Source organism: Lepisosteus oculatus, chromosome 22 (assembly GCF_040954835.1).
Source record: "Lepisosteus oculatus isolate fLepOcu1 chromosome 22, fLepOcu1.hap2, whole genome shotgun sequence".
NCBI classification, from domain to species: Eukaryota; Metazoa; Chordata; class Actinopteri; order Semionotiformes; family Lepisosteidae; genus Lepisosteus; species Lepisosteus oculatus.
This window is the reverse complement of record NC_090717.1, coordinates 1530917-1552115: the sequence shown is the minus strand read 5'-3', so window position 1 is coordinate 1552115 and position 21199 is coordinate 1530917. Positions and strand designations below refer to the sequence as shown.

The 21199-nt window shown below is 44.6% G+C and overlaps 1 protein-coding gene across 1 annotated transcript in view; it reads left to right on the top strand.

Annotated features, from left to right (window-relative positions):
- LOC102691165 (transmembrane protein 132C) overlaps positions 1 to 21199 on the top strand; it is a 193101-nt gene that overhangs the window by 146619 nt on the left and 25283 nt on the right. The window contains exon 5 of the mRNA XM_069182131.1: positions 16607 to 16750. Coding sequence (XP_069038232.1) covers positions 16607 to 16750 — 144 coding nt within the window. The remainder of the gene's footprint in view (positions 1 to 16606; positions 16751 to 21199) is intronic.

The window sequence follows — 21199 nt, the reverse complement described above, 5'->3', positions numbered from 1 at the left end:
AGTAGCCATTTATCCAGGACACTGGGTTAACACCCCTAAACTTACAAACAGCCATGGAATCGTTAATGACCAAGTCGTCAGCCTAATGTGTCAACCAAAGTACAGCGCTCCTGCACTCTATATGTAGACACTTGTTTGCAAATTCTGCTGCAGAGAGAACAGCCTACTGGTCTACCAGCACCAGCTGCAACAGCAGCCTGGTTTTCTTCGGCGGTCTCCTGTCACAGTACTGACTGGGCCCAGCCCTGCTCGCCTTCAGAGCTATGACAGGATTGACATACAAGACGGTAATATGTAGTACAAAAACGTTCAAAGAAAGGACCAACGTTCAAATTCTGTTGAATAGCGACGTATGGTGTCCCCACTTATTTTTGTCAAAAAGTCAAACAGTGTGCTCCGTGCATTCGTACAGTAAAGGAAAAGGAAAATAACACTGCACATTGCAGATGGTACTGTAACTTCAGTGTCAACGCGCATTACTGTGTGTTATGTCAAAAAATAAACTGCAAAATGTTTCATGATATCGATGTCATTATCGCTCAGATGGAGAGATTCCAGTGGTCTGAATGAAAACAGAATATGCAGGAGTCCATTGAGGACCCAGCAACACTGCCAGGCTGGAAGGACCCTGCTTCCAGAACACGATACCATCTGGGATGTCAGTGACAGATGGTGTGTTTGACCGACCCCCTGTGGGGAACACACACAGAACACGGAGAGCACAAGGAAAGTTACAACACGCAACAAGGCCTTTTGCCTCATCCTGTTCATCTGCTAGTTAGAGGCATGCATTCATCTAAGACTCTTGAATAGATGTTAGTAGAACGATTTCAGGGATTTGCTGCAGAGGCATGCGATAGTTTTAAAGAGACCCCTGCAGAGAGAGAACCAAAATTCCCCTATTCATTTGATTATTCAGGAAAAAAAAAACTTTTTTAAAAAGCTTGCACATTTAGTGCACAAAACCTATCCCCCCCCCCCACCCCAAATGATTTATAAGTGCTTTCCTTACAAAAACAGGCCTAATTCACAAATGGTAAATTTTGCACAGCAGAGCTGTCCTGAATTATTTAAGCAGCCCTGGCTCTTGACTTCAAGTAACACATATATTATTGTAGGAGGTCATGTAGATAACTTTCCATTTTTTCCCCACCTCCTACAGATTAAATTAAGAATTAAACCATAAAATAGAGGGAATGGGTTTTTAACTTGATTATACTTTAATGGCAAGAGCCGACTCTTGTTCTGCTTAATGATACAGCCTCATGTACAAGACTGCCTTTTATTTGAATATAATTGTATTAGTTTCTGGTTATGAACTCCCTAGTTTTGGATGCAAGTCTTTGAATACTGTTTCACAGTGCAACAGTCTAATAGGATAATACAGAAAATAATTATACCACTTACCATGGTTTAAGTTTGGTATTCTATCTATAAAAAGAACAGCACTGTGATAATTAAAAACAGATGTGTTCATTTTCTATACAATATCCCTTGCAGTGCTTGACTTTTCACAGGCAGATACATTCTTACTGTAAACTCTAGTCTGGGCCGCCACTAAGACCACAACCAACAGGCTGATGACTCCTTTATAGGATGTGCAGTTTGTGAAACAGGAACACTGGATGGAGGTTTGTCCATTATTGAAGGATCTTTCTTGTAGAACATCTTGAGACTGTGTGGACCTTCAGTTTGTGTCTTCCATCTGTGTATGCCAGTACGCTTACTTGCTTTAGAATAAATTGAATATAATATTCTGCTGATTTTTTTCAGAGTGTGAGAATGGTTACCATCGCCGAGAGGTCATTTGGCCCAAGTGGTTTGTGCGGTAGTTAGTAGCTGATCGATTGCAGGATCAAACCCAGCTGTGCCCTGAAGGTAGCCGAGGTATCTCCTTCAGCAACACGGCTGGGCAGCTCGTTCCAGACTGCCACCATTCTTTGCCAGAGCTTCATTAGTAAATCAGGAGGAGCTGCAGCTTGATGTGAAATGGGGGAGAGTGGATGTGGGGGCAATGGAGGTACTAGCGTACTTTATCGAGGCATGCACATACAGTAATAGGAATTTAATGCACTTTATAATAATAATTTCTTACTCTTATATAGCTCTTTTTTTTTCTGGACACTCCACTCAAAGCGCTTTACAGGTAATGGGGATCCCCTCCACCACCACCAGTGTGCAGCTCCACCTGGATGATGCACCAGTCTGCTCCCTCTCAGTGGGGAGGAGAGCAGAGTGATGAAGCCAGTTCAGAGATGGGGATTATTAGGAGGTCACGATCGGTAAAGTCCAGGGGGAAATTTGGCCAGGACACTGGGGTAACACCTCTACTCTTTTAGAGAAATGCCCTGGGATGTTTAATGACCACAGAGAGTCAGGACCTCGGTTTTATGTCTCATCTGAAGGACAGCGCCTTTTTACAGTACAGTGTCTCCGTCACTATACTGGGGCATTAGGACCCACACAGACTGCAGGGTGAGTGCCCCCTACTGGCCCCACTAACACCTCTTCCAGCAGCAACCTTAGCTTTCCCAGGGGGTCTCCCATCCAGGTACTGGCCAGGCTCCCACCTGCTGAGCTTCAGTGCCAGTGGTGAGTCTCCCGCTAGCCTGTGCTGGACAGTACACGTCACAGGGCTCAGTGCAGTTAACCTGTTGCAGAAGTGGTGTCACGCTATTAGTGGTCTCCCACAGCAAGAGACTCACTCTGTCACTGTGGCTGCATTTTAGAAAGTGCAAAGGTTGCATGGTAGGATGACAGTAGCTCAGGTAGGTACTGAGGCGCCAAGCCATGCAGTCCTTAAAGGTGAGCATGAGGATTTTAAAGTCGACACGAAACCCGACAGGCAGCCAGTGCAAGGTCTCCAGGATAGGAGTAAAAAAATCTAAAGTGTCCACTTCAACTTTCTCCACTGTGGATAAATGGGCCTGGGTTCAAGCACAAACCCTGGATCAGAGGAGGACACGATGCCTACCTCTCTTCACGTAATGAGACATGGGTGTTTGGTCCAAGCGGTCAGTTTCGTTGCTTTCTCCACTCCTCCTCCTCATCCTCGGTCATTGCTGCCTGGGGCCATCTTCGCTGCCCCTCCCGTTTGGGATCAGCGGAAATCGCTCTGGTAGTTCTACTGAAAACAAAACCGTTCGGCTGCCGTTTTGACCCTCATTTTGCGAACCCGCTCTTTAAAAAGGCCAGTGTTTCACTCCACACGTCTGGAGTCGCTGTCCATGGTGCTCAGCGCGGCAGCCGCCCAGCAGATCGCGAGGCACTGCCCCTCGTATCTCTTTCCCTCATCAAGTCTGTTTTTTAAAGTCTAAAAGCAGACGGTCCAGTGTGTCCAGGAGGCGTGGGAGGCCCCTGAGTCTGAAGCTAAGATGTTTAGGCACAGCTCTTTCTGTAAGGCTTCTCCTGTCCCCTGTGGCTCTCCGCTGCATCCCTTAGTTTGTGTTTCACCACAATAGAGTTTCTAACTCACACCCCAGACCTGACCTCACGCTAATGGTGTATAATGCGCACGTTTATTTGCAAGCAACATCCGAGACTGTTTTGAAGGATGTTGGCCCTGGATGTTACAGAGGGAAAGGCTAGGGTTAATATTCCTGATGCACAGCTTCCTCTCCACACTTAATGTGGTTAATGTTTAATTGCCGAGGTGATTAAGCTGGCCATTCCTGGGCTAGACATCTCGTGGGTGTGGGCAGGATCAGCCACAGGTGCTTGTTTCTCCATCTGTTGGGCCTGTGTCTCCTTGACAGTGTTGCCTGCTCGGGGTGCCTGGCCTGTCTGGCGCCGACAGCTGCTTGATGAAGGTTCAGTGCAAGGAGCGGGTTTGGCCTCAGGGCAGCAGTGAGGAGATCCCCTGCAGTAGTGATGATCAGTCACTTCAGGGCCTGCTTCTTCCTCTTGCTGCGCGAGAGAGCATCTGAGAGATGCTCCTCTGCAGCGGCCAGCTGGACCAGCTTAGCAGAGACTGAGCAGGGATTCTGATAAGTAGCAGTGGCTTGCAGAGGGGTGCCTGGGGCGTATTGAGAGGTTCATCCGGTACTGGACACCCACACTTCTTTCTGTAACATTCCCATGGGGCTTTGCACATTCTGATAGTACTGTTCAAACAGAGGCATTCTGAGACCAGTGCATGTACCGTATTAAAAAGTTTAAAAAAGTTTTTGCCCCCAATCTGTACAGAATTTATCTCCTCTGTGTTATTGATCCTGAAGTGGCCACTGAGTTATACACCTGGACTGGTTGTCGGTATGCTTTCAGCATAGGGTAAAATAAGCTGAGTTTAAAAACACCACTTCTCTGAAGGGACTTGGGTAAACCAAGTGACGTAACTCTGAGTAGGCTGTTGTGCAATCCTGTAGCTCAAATACAACACAAACCCCTCCACCCTTAAAATGTAAACTACTTTGTATGTAACTACTTTTTATAGATCAGGATTTATATATTCCATGTTCTTATTTTATTTTATGTAACACTTCAGCATGGGTAATCTCCTCCAACTGGTTCTCTCTGCAGGTTGTGTTTATTTTCCTGTGTAAATCTGCCCACATTGCCCTTCTCACACACATCCCCTGCACTCACCTCCCACAGTCAAGATATTGGGATCTAGACCAGCCAAAGGGGGCGTCCATGACTGATCCCTTTAAAAAACTCCAGTCTCTTGTTCTCATCAAGACTGCCTTGCCAAACATCCCAAGTCCAAGAGCAGCCCAGACAGGAAAGTTAGGATACAAGGGTAAAAATGAAGACTTTGCCTCATATACTGAATAAAATAACCTAGCAGGGCAATCTTCTATAAAATAAGCATGCATTTCTTATGGCTGTTAACGTTGTTTATGTATTAGCCCCCTCCCTCACTGCAGTATTACTAATTCTGTCAGCTTTGTTTCCTAATGTAGCACCCCTGCAATGTAGTACAATTTTCCTCTGCAGCCGAGACTTCTGCGTTCCAAATTCCTGAGCTAGCCCCCCGCATTAGTAGAATATGAAGTTAATGGACATTCGTCGTGACCTCAATTATTCCAAGCAGGAGATTATCTTAATAAAAAATGCCTGCTGCCAGGAGAGATTGACTAATTGAGTGTCAGCTGAGTCTTGGATTAATCCACTCTCCAAAAATGGGATCACCTCATAATTGGAATTTAGTGTGATAGACTTCACTGTGTTCTGTATATTAACAGAGTATATACCTAAGCATGGTTACATTCAATCGGGCTGGATGAGATGCTTGGGTCAATTAAATCCTAGCAGCATAATAAGCTAGACAGGCCTGGATGGCCTTCTTTCATTTAACATTTCTCACGTACCCAGTCATGACCTGAATCAGCCAGGTGATGCATGTTGAGATGGAAATCTAATGGCTATGGTCAGAAGCGTCAGGATTGTGGCCACAGATTAAGGCTTTCCTCTCCTGGAAAGGAAAACTGTTTCGTGATTGAAGTTGTTCAAGCACGAGATGCTCTTCCGTCTACTGTAGCTGCAAGTTCAGGCTCACCGGAGCAGGCAAATCACTCCGCCTTGTCAACAATGTACGCTGGGACCCGATCTCTTCGCGTTTCTCCGTGAGCAGGACGAATGCTTCCCAAGGACTCAGTGGTTTCCAGGGATCTTTAACAAGTTATCAAAAATATACGTCCAAAACACTGATATTAAACATCCCTGCTGCAAGTTGGATTTTAACCAGAGGAAAGACCAAATCTATAAAATAAATGGAAATAAGCATTCTGTCTTTAAATCCAATAATTAAGTCATACCTAAAGGCGTGAGCAGTTAATGAATGCAGTTTGCAATGGAAGAAGATCTCTTCCTAACTCTATGTTTAATATTTTAGATTTGAACCAAAGTATGATGTGATTTGACAAGTACTTATAACGTTCAAGCTCCATCACTGTCTGACTGTTCTCACAACTTACTGATTTGGTATAATTTATCATGATTTATACCATCTTGACCAACCCTGTTCTTGTGGTTAGAAAGAAGATTTGATTCTGCTTTCTATGAGCATCAAAATTAGATTTAGATTTAGGTCTCCAAACCTCAATAAATAATACACTGGAAGCAAGGGGTATACTTTGTTTAATTACATAACAAAATAACAGAATAGTGTTCAAAATTCACGACTTGGGGTGAACTGAGCTTGTGGCAGTGCTAGGATCTGCCCTAGATAGTCACACATCAGTTTAAGTCTATAGAAAGGGTTCAGACATGATTAATTCTCTGTCTTCATTACACCTGTTTATATGTATAAATCATATGTGATCCCATATTATTAATGGTATCATAAATATTGATTACTAGCCCTAGGAGGAGGCTTTCAAGATATAACTAGATAGAATCCAGGGTTCAATTGGCCACTGAAAACCAAATTAACATGGTGACCTGAACAGTCTTCTTGTTAGGGTTAGAGCTAGGGGGATGGTTCAGTATGACGTTTTGTTGACTTGCCTGGATCTTGTTAATATGTTTTGAAAATATTATTGTGAAACATTTATAAATGGCAGCTGTAACCCCTAATCTACATGGTGGCCACCTAAATTAGGTGGAAGCTCACCCAGAGTGATGGAAACTACAGATGCATGTGGTTTTTTGTTTTGGGATAGTTCATTTTGTTTTGCTTGTAAATTATAAACAAGAACGGGTTTATGGTTACCTTAAGAAAACATTGTCCTCGACATGACCTGATGTCTCTGACATGGTCACATGACTGCCTGCAGAAAAGTAAAAAAACGGGTAGCTGTTAGCTTGACTGGCAGTTGAGTGATGATCTGATTGGCAATGGAGTCCGTCTTGTGTTCTTATGTCACCTGTTGTTGTTGTCTGGTCTATAGAAAGGGTTCAGACATGATTAATTCTCTGTTTCAGGGCAGGAATGACAGACACAGAGGCCTGGCTTTGCAGACTGATAGGATAGTTCCTGTGTTGCATTCTGTTCTGGGACACCCTGTCTTCCTGCACGTTATGGGATTAAACTCCTAAGTGAAGCTGTGCTGACCAGACATTTGCAGCTCTAACCTCTGGGCTAATCATGCTTCATAACCCTGGATAATGGAGGCAGTAATTGTGGCATGGCAGAGGACTGCTCGGGACCAAGGTCTCAGCTGATCGATTGGGGAACCAGCTCAATTAATCTTGAAAGATCCAATCTAAAGCAGAACAGGAGAAGCTTGCTCATTCTGACGTGAAACAAAGTTTTAATGGCTTTTCATCTACCTGAGCTCTGTTGAGCCTCTCTTTGCCAGGGAAAGGAAGTCTAGGCTCCTGCTTATGGTGAACAGCAAAGAAGGAAGTTGAAAGGAAAGGCAAATGTAAGAAGAAAAGTCATTTGAAGGGGTGGGGGGTTGATATTTAGACGCTAGCCCTTTATTTTGTTTGGTAAAGAAACTGTGTACCTGATGCTTGGAATCAAAATGTAGGGTGGAGGCAGGTGCCCTCCTGCTGTCGGGAGCCTAGCATTTTTTTATAGCAGTGACTGTAACAGTCCACCTTCCAGTTACACACACCACCTGAGGACTGTTTCAGGTGAAGAGCTGCATTAGAGGAAGATGAACTCTACATGGAAGACCCTGCAAGAAACAGCTTAATGAAACTGGATGATTAGATTGGACTAGATGAGCCAAAAGCCCCCACTCAGGTAGAACCTTGGGTAATTTCTTAAGAAAGGCATGAACAATGTATGTCTCTTTCACTTTTTAGAATGTAGACTTTTGTTTTTAGAGAAGAAGTGTCATAGACAATTGCCTTACTACTTGACTGCTCTCTTGCTCAATGAACTTTGTTGGAAGGAGCTAATGTAGTGATGCTGTTCTGGTTTCAGTGGAAAACAGGTCAGGTCAGGAGTTCCCAGCTGGCCAGCAGTGTTGTCTGCGTGCTCCTTCTTATTTACAGCTCTTCACTGTGTCTGGACAGACACTGGCATGTAGAGTAACAGAGCTGTGTCTTACCATTCACAGATAGCAGGTTGTTCTTTTCTGATCTTTCAGAAGAAAACTACCCCAAAAAAAGCGATCAACAGGGATATTATTTGTCAAAAAAGGTATTTCCACCATGTTAAGAATCTCACTTGATTGCCCTGTGCTCCGCACTGAATGGGACATTAGACTCTGCTGAGCTATAAGAGAATAAATGGCAGTGTGCTGCAGACTCACTCAGAAGGTTTTTTCAGGTTTCCACCTCTGAAAAGAAGCTAAGAGATCTTTTCTCTGAAGACAAAATAAATAACAAATGGTTTGTAGCACATGGGGAAAAAATCAATAGGTTTAACTTTCTCTGGTGTTCTTAAAGTAATACTGTGCTGCACCTGAAGTCTTTCTGTTATTCTTCAAAGACAGTTCAGAGAGAGAAACCCATTGAAGAAGGAGGCCCTGGTTGTGGCTGGAAACAGAGACGCACCTTTATGGTAACATGACCTGCTGTCTCTGACATGGTCACATGACTGCAAGCATAACAGTAGGAAAACGGCAAAGAAACTTTTACTAAGGGGCTGTGGGGAAAAACACGAAGACGGTTTCCACTGTCTCCTGAAAGCACAAGAAAGGCTGAATCACACAAAACACTGAGTTATTCACACGCACAAAAGGCGACTTGACAACACAATGTGGAAAACCTTTAAGTCTTCTCTGAAAATGAGAAAGTTCCCAGCAATGTCAAATAGTAAAAAGCCATAACACTCTCCTTCACAGTGTGAAAACAAAACCAAAGAACTGAAATGAAAGCATACAATGTGTGCGTATTTACAGCATATTCATTTTTTCAGCTCATGTAAAGTTGTTGTGACAACTTTTCAGGTCAGTGCCTAAAAGTAAGATGTAACACACTGTTTTCTGAGTTTTTTATGACTAGAACAATAACTAATGTCCTGTAATGACTAGCATACACTGTCTAAAGTCTCATACATCTTTTTTTCCCTATGTTAGTCTTAAATTGTACAATAATCAGGAAACTTGAGAATTAGGATGCTGAACAGTCTGTATCTCAGCTGCTATAATCCCTCTCCAGGTCTATTCAACAATAGTAACAGATTGTTCATGGCATAAGACCACAAAAAACTTCATCCATTGTTCAGCTTCACTCATCATGTTCCAGTTTCCACAAGTCTGAGAACAAACCATTCTGGGTTCTTTGTAAATATGCTGGCTGGAGGGGGGACACATGTTAAAACGCGCACAGGACAGCATGTTCAGATAGCCTGGTGAAATACTTCGGGACTTCTGTGATATCAAAAGTTTAGGATTATTGGATTAGGGGGAGTCTGCAAAATACAAAATATGTAATAGCTTCAAAATTGGATTTCTCTTCTGATGCTTCCTGGTCTGATATTAGCATAAATTCTTTGGTAATCGTGCAGCTGGGGATTAAACTCTCCTTGAATTGCTTTCTAAGATCACAAGGAAGCTCGTTTTAGCAATGACATGCTGACATATTTATAGCGTTTCTTTAAGATCTAATTTTTGGTTCATAATACAGGTCTTACTGGGCCAAGCCCTCTAAGAGCAAACGTGATTGGGACTGGCTTTAAATGGTATGATGTGTCAGAACAGTAGTATGATAAGTAGTGTAACAATAGTAGCATTTTAGCTTAGTCTTTGAAACAAGGCAGACCTTTCTTGAAAAGAACCAGAAAATGTCCTGTACAAAGTAAACACCAATCCTTTATTCCTTTTAGTTTGCTTCTTGATATTGAAATTGTGCTCAATAAAATCTTTTTTATTGTCTCTTCCAGTAGTATATCAAGCCTGACGTTCTGCCCTATGCCAAACTGTGCATAAGAAATTGAGAATTTTATGAGATATGGTATGAATCTTATGAAGACTGTTTGCACTCCTTTTTTATTCTGTGTGTGCTGTCCAGGCGTGATGTTTGCCCCTCAGACTCGTTGTTGGTCAGAGTAAGAGGCAAAAATACATGTGGCCACTGTGAAAGATCAAGGCGGTTAGAAAAAAGAAGATTGTCAAACTGCATGCTTTTGGCAGCAGTAGAGACTGGACATGAGCAGAGATGAGGAAGAAAATCCCAGCTTTACCAGGGGCAAGCCGGTGCCTAGTTTTCTTGTTGAAATTAAAATGAAAAAGGGACGCATTGGGCAATTTGCCAGGGAGACCAAACATTTGTTTTTGCGTCACACTTTATATACCCAGTTAATTGGCCGTGTAACATTCCTTTACTTTTTCATTACACATACTTTACACAGAGTAAGTGTAAAAAGCTTGATTGCCGTCTCAAACTCATTAAGCGAAACGTGAAATTGCCAGGAGTTTAGCTGGCGAATCCTGGAGCGCCTCGCTCCTGTCTTCCATAGGCTCTCTCCTGCGCTCACCGTGACACAGTCCCGGCTGGGCTGTGTATCGGCCGGAGTCAGTCTGTCGCTCTGCTGCTCAGAGATTCGCTCTGCACGGCGGCAGGAACCATTTCCATATCCCTCCCGTCTTATAATTAATAATAATAATAACTGCTTACACTTATATAGCGCTTTTCTGGACACCCCACTTAAAGCGCTTTACAGGTAATGGGGATCCTCTCCACCACCACCAATGTGCAGCATCCACCTATTCACCTGTATTATTATTTATAATAATATCCCTATTATTATTCAGGGATACACTAGAGAACGATACCCCTGAACACAGTACACATGTCGCAGTTTTTTCAGTTATTTTTACAGTACTGCCATCATTATCTCCCGTTGCCTGATTTATCGTCTGAGCCTGTTATCAGGCTCCGTATACATAGTGGTCTGTACCATGCTGGTCTGTTTCATCCTGCTACCCTATCCTGACACAGCAACCCTGATCAGCTTTCACTTTTAATTAGGTAGCTATGATTTGGATTTCTTGAGGTGTAATGTAGAGAGATATTTCTGAATCCCCAATGCATGACTTCTGCTGAGAGTGTTTGTTATAATACTGTATTAAATTACTCGCTCACGCAGTTGGACTCTGCTCTCTCTAACTGAGGTGGATCTTTTCAGCTGGGGGTATCTGGCCTTGATTAGCATTCGCCTCAGTGCTCAAGGAGATCTCACTGCAGCGTTCTGACTTTTTGGCTCTTTAAGAGTCTGTTAATTGACCTTACAGCCGTCATGCCGCGAGTGAGAATTCACAAGCCCCTTTTTTGGGGTTTTTCTCTGGAAAGCGTTTGTGAGGTTGGTTCTGTGCTCACCGTTCTGAGTTCTGCCTTCCAGCTCCTACAGTTTGTTGCTAGGAGCTGGTAAGGAACAGGTGCTGTGGGCGGGCGCTCATGAGGTGAACCAAGCCTGAGCGATTGCGAGCGGACTGCCAGGTCAGTTCAAGCTGACAATGAAGAGAAGCAGGCTTCAGAAACATGTAGTAGTCCTCTGTCATACCCCGTCTATCCCTATTGTATTCACAGCTGTACAGGTAATGGGAACAGGTGTGGTAAGACACAGCACTGCTGTAGTTCCTTCTGTGTGGGGGCACTTACTTGTATTTTAGAATCACTCAGATTCCAGAAACTGAGGATTTCAGTGCTGTGCCCTGTGTTGTAGTGCATATGCAACAGCCACAGCTCTTCCAGCACTGGGGTTCAATCACCACTGTTCCCAGGAACCACTCCCCAGCCGTGGGGAATGCCAGGGCTCCAAAAGGCCTGACCCCCTGGCCCGGGAGCCTACCTAGCTTCTAATCGGAGCAACATCACTTCCTGCAACACGCTCAGCCCCGGCCCACTGCCCTTTAATGTATGTAGCATAGGAATTGATATACTGTATAGCTGCAGACACATGGGTTGGCATTGTTAATGATGTGAATCAGTAGAGCATCTTAGCCTCCACTTGCTAGGACACTCAACAGATGTAGAAGAGGCATGGCTGAGAAGATATTTGCACTTCAGCAAACAGTACTTAGTTTGCTGAATAAATAAGCGAGTGGCCCGTTTTCAAGTAGCGTCTGTCAAAACGTCTGTCTGCATGCAAGTACCCAACAGTCACCAAGAGACCAAAGCAGACAAGGAGACGGGAGGGTACTCTGTCTCATGTGGCTGAAAGAGGTGTTTGAGGGAGGCGTTGGGTTTTGGACCTCGTCACGCAGAGCTGTCCTGCCTGATTGCTCAGTTCAGTAGCTCAGGTCAAACCCCAACGATGGCCGATTGAGAAGAGGCGCGAGCCAAATAGTGTGCTTTGTTGGGAGAACGAAAAGCCCTCCCTCTCTCCGCCGGGAATGAGCTAGGGAGCCGCTCTGGAGGTGAAGATGGGCGGGGGGCAGGGGGTGGGGGAGAAAAGGAAACATGCCAGAGAGTTGGCAGGAAGAGTGATGTTTTTAGGTAGGGCCAGCTCAGGATTAGGAAATCGGTGAGATTAGGGGGACCTCAGGGGACCTCCCCCTGAGCTTTGCTCCCACTTGGCTTTGCTTGGACCTTATGTCCGGTCCTTATACCAGTAGCTCTCACAGGCTCCTCCAGTTCATGCTCATGTCTGCTTCAAGGTATCGGGAAACCACAGAACACACATTATTGATAGCGAAATTCAATCAGGCCAGCATGAAAGCTTTGCAGAATCAAAGGCTGCTTTATTTTAAATCCAAAATATGTGAAATCAACAGCTAAACAGGGATTAGCAAGCTGAGATATGGATATTAACTTTTATTTTTCTACAGTGCGCACAGCTGACTTCTCTTACCTGTTTGCTTAACAAAAGCACTGTTACTCGATTTCACATTATAGGGGAGGAAGATCACTTTATTGGCCATATACAGTTTCTCTCATTAGGAATTTGTCTTTTCACATACCTTAACTTGCTCTCCATGAGACACACAGACAGGGACAGAAGCTTGGGGTCAGAGGGCAGGGTCAGCCATTTATACAGCACCCCTGGAGCAGTTGGGGTGAAGGTCCTTGCTCAGGGGCCCAACAGAGTAGGATTCCTCTGCCTGCCATGGGATTTGAACCAGCAATCTTCTAGCCACAGGCACAGATCCTTAGCCATAGAGCCACTGTACCGCCCAATAGGGAGGTAATATGTGTTAATACTAAATGTGGTGTTAAATTTCCGTTATATCCTTTGGATATTTTATTAGAAAAAAAATAAGCTTGTAAGGTTTACCATTCTAAGGACTAGGCAATATCAGAGAATCGGATTTTAAATAGATACAGAAGAGACTGCCTTTGGCTTATTTATCAATAAAGTCATTAAACCATATTCATTTCATAACTTATTAGCATTGAACATTCCCATGGTGCCCCTGGTCTCATTGCAGTTTGTTTAATAGCCATCCAAAGCTTTTTCTTGTCTTTTTTATGCCAGACAGCAGAAAAATGGGCAGATCATTTTTTTCTCTGTTCTCCTGCTGATAATGGTGAAGCTGGAAGACTGCATAATTACAGCATTTCTAACGAAGCTCCCCAATTTTGCTTTCCATCTGCTTTTTATCGGCTCTAACTGGGAAAATGATGTGAAGTCTGCCTTATCTTGATATGGTTTCATTTTAAAAAATGACATCTCTGAGTTAGCGATTCGATCTATATTACTGTCTAAATCTGTAAGACTCAGGCATGCAGAACATGCACAAGTATTATCTCTGCTTCTGGCTCTAAAAGCCATTTCCTGTATTGAAATACATTGCAAATGATTTAAATAATGTTAACAGAATGTGTGTTCCTGCTGATGAATCAGTAGTTTTGCAACTGGCTTAGTATGGTGTCACTGGGAAGCTGAGTTAAAGATAGCTTCCTTTCTGTAGTGTCCCCAGTTTGTTACCCGATACTAAGTCAGAAACTGTTTCCTCTTTAGAGTTAGTTATTGGCCCTGCATGATCCACATGGCCAAGATGTTGGCATCTGATACATTAAGAAATGATCATTTTGTGGGTGTTTGAAGCAGTCCTATGTGCCTGTGTATTCAAGACATTCTTGAAACAACTTTGCCGAAATCCCAAATTGCACAGTTACAGTGCTGCCGAAAATGAGCCTGATCGTCACCTGATATGTAATATCCTCCTGTTACCTTGCAAATGCATTTGAATTACATGATTGCTGGTGCTTAATTACATTTAGGAGGTCTGCTCCACAGTTGTAAAAGAAGCAAACCCAGCCCCTGTTCAGTGGTTATAATCCTAATGGTTGCTGAGCTGTACTGTAGCATCTTTACGGTCAGCTGTAAAGTCAGCAATAACTGGCTTTAATGTGTCACTCAAGGTATGAAGTAGTTAATGTGGCCCCAGTGCATCTATTCCGCATAGAAATCACTGCACTTGCTAGAGCAGGCAATGAAATGCTTTCAGTAATGCACAGTGAAGAGGGTATTGTTTTAATTTCAACCCTTTAGTCATAATTAGACGTACGCAGTATATTTATTTTAGATCGTTGTAGATGCTGGGATAATGATCTTTCGGTGTTTCTCTCGGCTTCAGAAAGCAGAACGCCCAGTCTGAGCGTTGTCTTCTGTGGGCGATCACACCGGGACGCGGCCACGGATCTTCGCAGTGGAAGGGAACCGCCAAAGCTGAGAAATGGCCAACTGTTGCCAGCAATTAAAGGTTGCAAATGAAGTATTAATCAGCGCTGGCTGTGGCCCAAGCCGTGAAAAGGGGGCCCGGGCGAGCGAGATCACAGCTTGCTTCTCCTGGTGCAGGTGGTGTACACGTGTCACGCTGCCGACAGCAATGGATCACACCAGCCCACGTCACTCCGCCGCCCAGGTTGCTAATGTGGCAGGAAGGCAGGCAGGGGGGCTCAGCAGTTAGAGAAATAGGGTTGAAGACAAAGACTCTCAAAACGTACACCACGTAACATGCATTACATTTGCCATAAAATATCGTGTTTAGTAAAAAAAACGAATGGAAGAGGGACATGAAAATGAGCGGAATTTGGAGAAAGGAAAAGGTTGTGTTTCTTCTTTCTGCTTTTCAGCATGGAATAAACCCTCGCTTGTTGCTTTGCAACAGGGACACAAACTGTGCACATCTATGCGCAAGCAAAGCACGGTGACCTCATGCTGAAGGTGGTGAGCTCATGCCAGGACATGCTCTGGCCTCTCGTTGAGCGCTCTGACCTCACATCGAGCACTCTGACCTCACATCGAGCACTCTGAGCTCATGTTGAGTACTCTGACCTCACGCTGAGGACTCTGATCTCACGCTAAGGAATCTGACCTCACATTGCACACTCTGACCTCACATTGAGCACTCTGAGCTCACGTTAAGAAATCTGACCATACATTGCACACTCTGATCTCACATTGAGCACTGAGCTCACGCTGAGTACTCTGACCTCACGCTGAGCACTCTGATCTCACACTGAGGACTCTGATCTCACGCTGGGCACTCTGACCTCACGCTGAGCACTCTGATCTCACACTGAGGGCTCTGATCTCACGCTGGGCACTCTGACCTCACGCTGAGCACTCTGATCTCACACTGAGGACTCTGACCTCACATTGCACACTCTGATCTCACACCGAGCACCTTGACTTCAGACAGAGTACTCTGACCTCATACTGAGCACGCTGATCTCACGTTGAGCACCTTGACTTCAGAGAGAGCACTCTGACCTCACGTTGAGCACTCTGACCAGGCCCTGAGCACACTAACCTCACACTGGGCACTCTGACCTCAGGCGAATACGAATTCAGAAGACAGTGTTAACCCTCCGCTGGTCTGCCAGTATTCACACGTCAGTTAGCAGCGTGTTGCATCGTGTCATTCTTCATGTCTGCTCCTCATACACGTCTTCCTCTCACTCCTCGACACCATCACTCCTTAAAAACACAAGCATGGGCCATCGCCGTCTGCAGCGCCAGCAGGCAGTGAGTTCCTCGTTAGCATCATGTAGATGACTGCATTTCGGGGGTTTTTAAAAAGCCAGCAGTTAAAGAAAAATAAATAAACAAAAGCGCTGTCTGCCTTGCTCTTGGCACCCCGTCATGCCTTTGTATAGGGTAACGAGAGAAGTAATTAAGACATGCCTTTACTGCGCGTAATCTGTGCATTTATTTTTAGAACGATTCTGCTCTGTTACAGTTTACACCCTTTCCGATTAATGGAGCTTTCATGCTTTCGTTTTTACCGTGCCTGCAAAAGTATATCCGATATATTTTATTAAGCGCAACGTAACGGATGTTATTCTTTGTTGGCTAAACACCGTTGAGTTCTGCCCGGAAGCCACTGTGATTGATGAGGAATTTGTCTTGCAAACTGACTTGTCTTGGATGTACAGTGTGAAAAGCCAGAAATCTCCAAGGGAGAGTTCAAGTGCACAACCGGACCAAAGGGGGGCTCAGTGTGAACAGTCTGAGGCGCTCGGTGTGCCCCCCAGTGTCAGATTTCAGTACGTACAGGTCTGTACCTGTACCTGAATAGAGACCTGTGCCTGTTGTTCACAATTTAGAATCCCAGTGAATCCAAATTTTTACTGAGCCTAGAATTCCCTATCCTGACCGTTTCTGTCATGGCAGGAGTTTTTTCTGTAAATTGCATTTTCATTTAATATCTTTTTTGAAGCGTTTTTTGCTTTTTACCCGTGCTGAGCCGTTGGCTTTGCGGAGGGTGACTGGCGGCTTTCCCAGAATGCCCGGGAGAGAAGGGCTCCGCCCGGCACGTTCCGCTGCTGGTGAATGAAGCCCACCTATGTGTGTGTGTGTCTGCTCTGTGTGTTCCAGGACACCGAAGTTCTGAACACGGCCATTCTGACGGGGCGGCTGGTGACCGTGCCGGTCAAGGTGGTGACCGTGGAGAGGGATGGCACGGTCAGGGAAGTGGAGGACGCCCCTGCCTGCAGGTCCACGGACGAGGATGTCATCAAGGTACGGTCCGACAGCGCCCTGTAGTGCCAGTCCGGCCCGGCTCCCAATTCCCAGTCCCAGCCAGTCCGGCCCAGCTCACCCAGGAGCCCAATTCCCAATTCCCAATTCCCAGTCCCAGCCAGTCCGGCCCAGTTCACCCAGGAGCCCAATTCCCTTTAACAGGATTGTTCCTGACTGTGGCAGTTGGAAATAAAGGGATGTGAATTTCAAAATCGTGTAGAAATGCGCCATTTCTTTTTTATCAGTGTTGCAAGCTCAACCCTCCATCTGAAAGACTGTAAACAAGAGCAGGCCGTTCACCCCTCCTGCCCTGTTTGATTGCCACTAGCCAATCCGTCTCCTTGATGGGAGCCAGGTGATGGGCTTGGGAAGCCTTGCTAGACAGCCGGTCCCAGATTCCCTCGGTGCTGCATGGGGGAAAAAAGCACCTCTGCAAATGGAGCCCCCTTCTCCGTAGTTTCCCCTCGTATCCCCCACCTCTCTCATTGCTGCACCACTGAGAGACAGCCCCCTCTGGAAGCGAAGCGCTGGGCTGCAGGCCCGGAGCTCCCCGGCAGTCCAGGAGGAGCCCGGCTGAGATGAGTGAGATGAACCCCAGCGCTGTTTCCCGCGCAGGCCCTGCGCAAGACAGGGTGTCACAGCCGGCTCCCCTGTCTCACCAGTCACGACAGCCTTGTCCATCCCAGCGGAAGACCTGCCCCTGAGTCAACGCAATGCAAAAAAGATTGTTGTGCAGCAGTAATGAAGTAAAACTACCTGTTGGAGTTTATGAGATGTCTCAAATTGATATTTTGTGTGTGGATATTGTCAATAATCCGAATTATTATTAGTAGTGATATTATTATTGTTGTTGTTTAATAATAATTGAATATCTTTAAACTTTTCAACTTTGTAATGCAGCTGGTAAGAAACTGTAGTGATATTATTGATTTCATGCAGAAGTACCAAAATGCGACCTAAAGAGACTTGAGGTTTCACATTCTGTAAATACAAGCTGTGCCTCCGACGATAAAGGGGGTGATATTTACTTGTGCCTGTGCTTACTGTCCCTCCATGCATGATAATCTCTCTAGAAGTCACTGAAACAGAGCGTTCTCGTGCCGGAGGAACATACTCACAGTCTCAGGGAAATGAAATTGAGGTCACTTATAACAGATTGGTATAGTTCATAACTCAGTTGCAGGCTGAAATTGCAATTCAACATTTCCATAATTTGATTTATGGATGGGGTTGTTGTTTTATCATTATTACTTTCTTTCTAATAAACAGAAGATAATAACGTGTAGAAACCAAATGTAGTTTTGTTTTGGTAACAAAAGCCTTCTATTACCTTAAGCTTTATAAATGAGTTTTCTATTACATGAATCAGTTTCCTTGATATAAATTCAGTCGTTTTCCCTTGTTGGGAAGAGCATATGAACTCTCTTTATTTCCATCCTTTAGCTTCATGTAAATTACACTTAAAAATTTGTGCCAATACTTCTAAATATTTTTTAGAATTATTTTGTAACATAATAACATCACAATTCTGTATCATTTTAAATAGTCCCAATTAAACTTTATAGGAGCCTTTACCTCTCACGAAAACACAGACTTATTACAGCACGTGCTTTAATAAAATGAATAGAAATAGAAATACTGTACATGAAGCGAGGATATATAGAAAAACGCACACAGCTCAGAATGCCAACTTTCAGAAGTTGGAAAAAAAGGTTTTCAGGGAGCTGGAGACGAGTTCTGGGGATGTAAAGATCTGTGTGCACAGCTCAGTCCAGGGGATTTCAGATCCGATCTGGAAATGTCCCCTCAGCTCCTCACCTGCAGCTGTTTCCCGGGAAGCTGCAGACGTTGAAGGCCAGGGTCAGGTGATCCCGGCCTCACGGTGAGCTCTCCGTGCTCTGGTGTGAATCCCTGTCAGTTCTGCTCGGGATAATAAGTTGTGTTCCTTCCCGGGAGGAGAGGTAGCAGCTCCGATTGCAAACCCTGCCCACAGCTTTGTTAAACTCTCCGGATTTGAGGAAAGTAAGGAAGGTCAGACTGTTTATAAGGCAGCCAGCTTCTCCTGGCTGCGGTCTGTGAGAGCAGAAAAACCTACTGGTGGCAGACAAGAGGGAAGGGGTACACTTCTCCACGCTACATGCAGTGTATGAAATAACAAAGAAATGTTAGACACGCTGAAGCCCTCTTCACCAAACACTGTGCTGTCTCCTTTTGTTGATTAAACCTTGGCTGGAAAGAACACAGCCTGCTATAATAGGTCATCTATTGATAGTACTCAGGAGCCCAGGTTGAAGAAGGTTGCCGGTTTAAATCCCACAGCCGGCAGAGGAATCCTACTCTGTTGGGCCCCTGAGCAAGGCCCTTAACCCCAACTGCTCCAGGGGCGTCGTATAAATGGCTGACCCTGCGCTCTGACCCCCAGCTTCTCTCCCTGTCTGTGTTTCTCATGGAGAGCAAGTTGGGGTCTGCGAAAAGACACATTCCTAATGCAAGAAATTCTATAGGGCTAATAAAGTGATCTTATTATTATTATTAATTGCCATAAAAAAATTGCTTGATCACGGTAACTGAAAGACAAACCAGCTGGTCGTGAAGCCCGACACCACTACAGAAGCTTGTTTGTTGCGAGCTGTTTCTTAGCCCTTTATTCTGTGCAGAGATAAGCAGTTTTCACCACTGTAAAACTATTATGCTGGAGTTAGGCCTGACGAGTTGAGAAAATAAAGTTAATTGAGAGAATCCTGTAGCCTATTATCTAAATCCCTTGTTTAGCCCCATATTAGCAGTGCGCATGAGGGGGTGGCTGCTACGCTGTAATTCGCTCTGAGGAGGAATTCAAGAATTCCTCTGTAGTTTCGTCCCTGGTTAATACAGTACATCCGAGAAAACAAGGAGGATTACAAGTTTATCCCGGAAATTTAGTGTACTGATAAAATAACTGAGATGCCTGTATGTGATTGATACTCTCCTTTTAATTTGTGCCAAACCTGCAGGAGTATTCAGAGGGGTGAGAGTGTTGATTGGGAAACCTTACCCCTAGCCATGTGCTGCACTGTGCTTTACTCTGCCAATACACCTGCAGACTGGGCACTTCAGTCCAATCAGCTGTTAAGGATTCGACACCCGGAGGAGTTATTCTTACAAGTGAAGCAGAAATAAGCCATGAGCTGATCCTTTAGCACTGGAGATAGAGCAGGGGGTTTTGAAGTCCTGACTGAGGGGATGCTGGTGTGTTTTTTACCGTTGGCAATGGTGGAGTTGTGTGTTTTGTTGTGTGTTACCTTCATCAGAGACAGATGACATGAAAGTGGGTTATTTATTAATATTTCATTCTGCAGCACAAACACATGCAATCTGCGCTTAATCTCACCACCGCCATGGCATAGCTGTGATAATGATGAGAACTGGCTCAGAGTTGAGCACCTAGAGGAACGGAGAAAAATGAACTAATTATTCCCATTCATTCCCCAGCTGTCGCGGTTTCTTCCTTTAAAATGAGAGAGCCGTGTTGAGCCAGGATCACTTCGAACGGTATTTTGTTCTCTCTGCATGTTGGAGAGCCTTGCTGGCTATACGACGTGGATCAAAAGCTTTAACTAAGCTCAACCCCACACACGCACACACACCTCCCACTGGTGTCACAGTGAAAACTGCCAAACATTTTTGTAACTGCCAGTCACACCTATAACAGTCCACATGTTTGTCATTTACAAGAAATGGTCTAAACTGCAGCTTTTCTCATTATGTCATTACATTGCAGGCTGTATACATTTTTTACAGCTTTCTCTCCCCTTTGGCAGCACCTTCTAATAGAATTCAGCCATCTTACTGCAATTGCTACGGCCTAATGCAGCACAATTTATAGCACACCTATACTTGTACAGAATGAACTAATAACTCAGCACACTGATTGAGCTGTCTGGTGCAGATAAGTGGCACTGTCTGGGCTTGTTTAGCAGCATTGCAAAACAGCCTCGATGCACCCAGCTGAAGTGTAGGCCTACATTAGAACAGAAGAGACCCATTCCCCAAGCCTAATATTGTGATAGTTTTCAAAACAGGATGTACAAATGGTGCACTTGTATATGAGAGAGTACATAAAAATATATCTGTGTTTGTGGAGTTTAAAATGCTTTATTGCTTCCAAGAGGACTGCTGTGTTGGAAAAGCAAGTGACAATCTAACTACAGTGTACAAACTTCCTCTTGGTGCCCCTCTCTTCTTCCTAATGAAGGAGAAGTGGCCCGGTTATGAGAGGAATAAATGAGAATTATTCCGCTGTAATTTGCTCTTGGTAATTGCTCTTCACAGACAGCAAGTCTCTGAAGACGTTCCTTCTGCCACAACGCCCACCGTTGCACAGAGAGCACAGAAATGCTCTGTTCACCAGATCCGGAAGCTTTTCTTGCCCTTGTTTCTGTTTGTGGCTCTTAATTTTCACATTTTTCA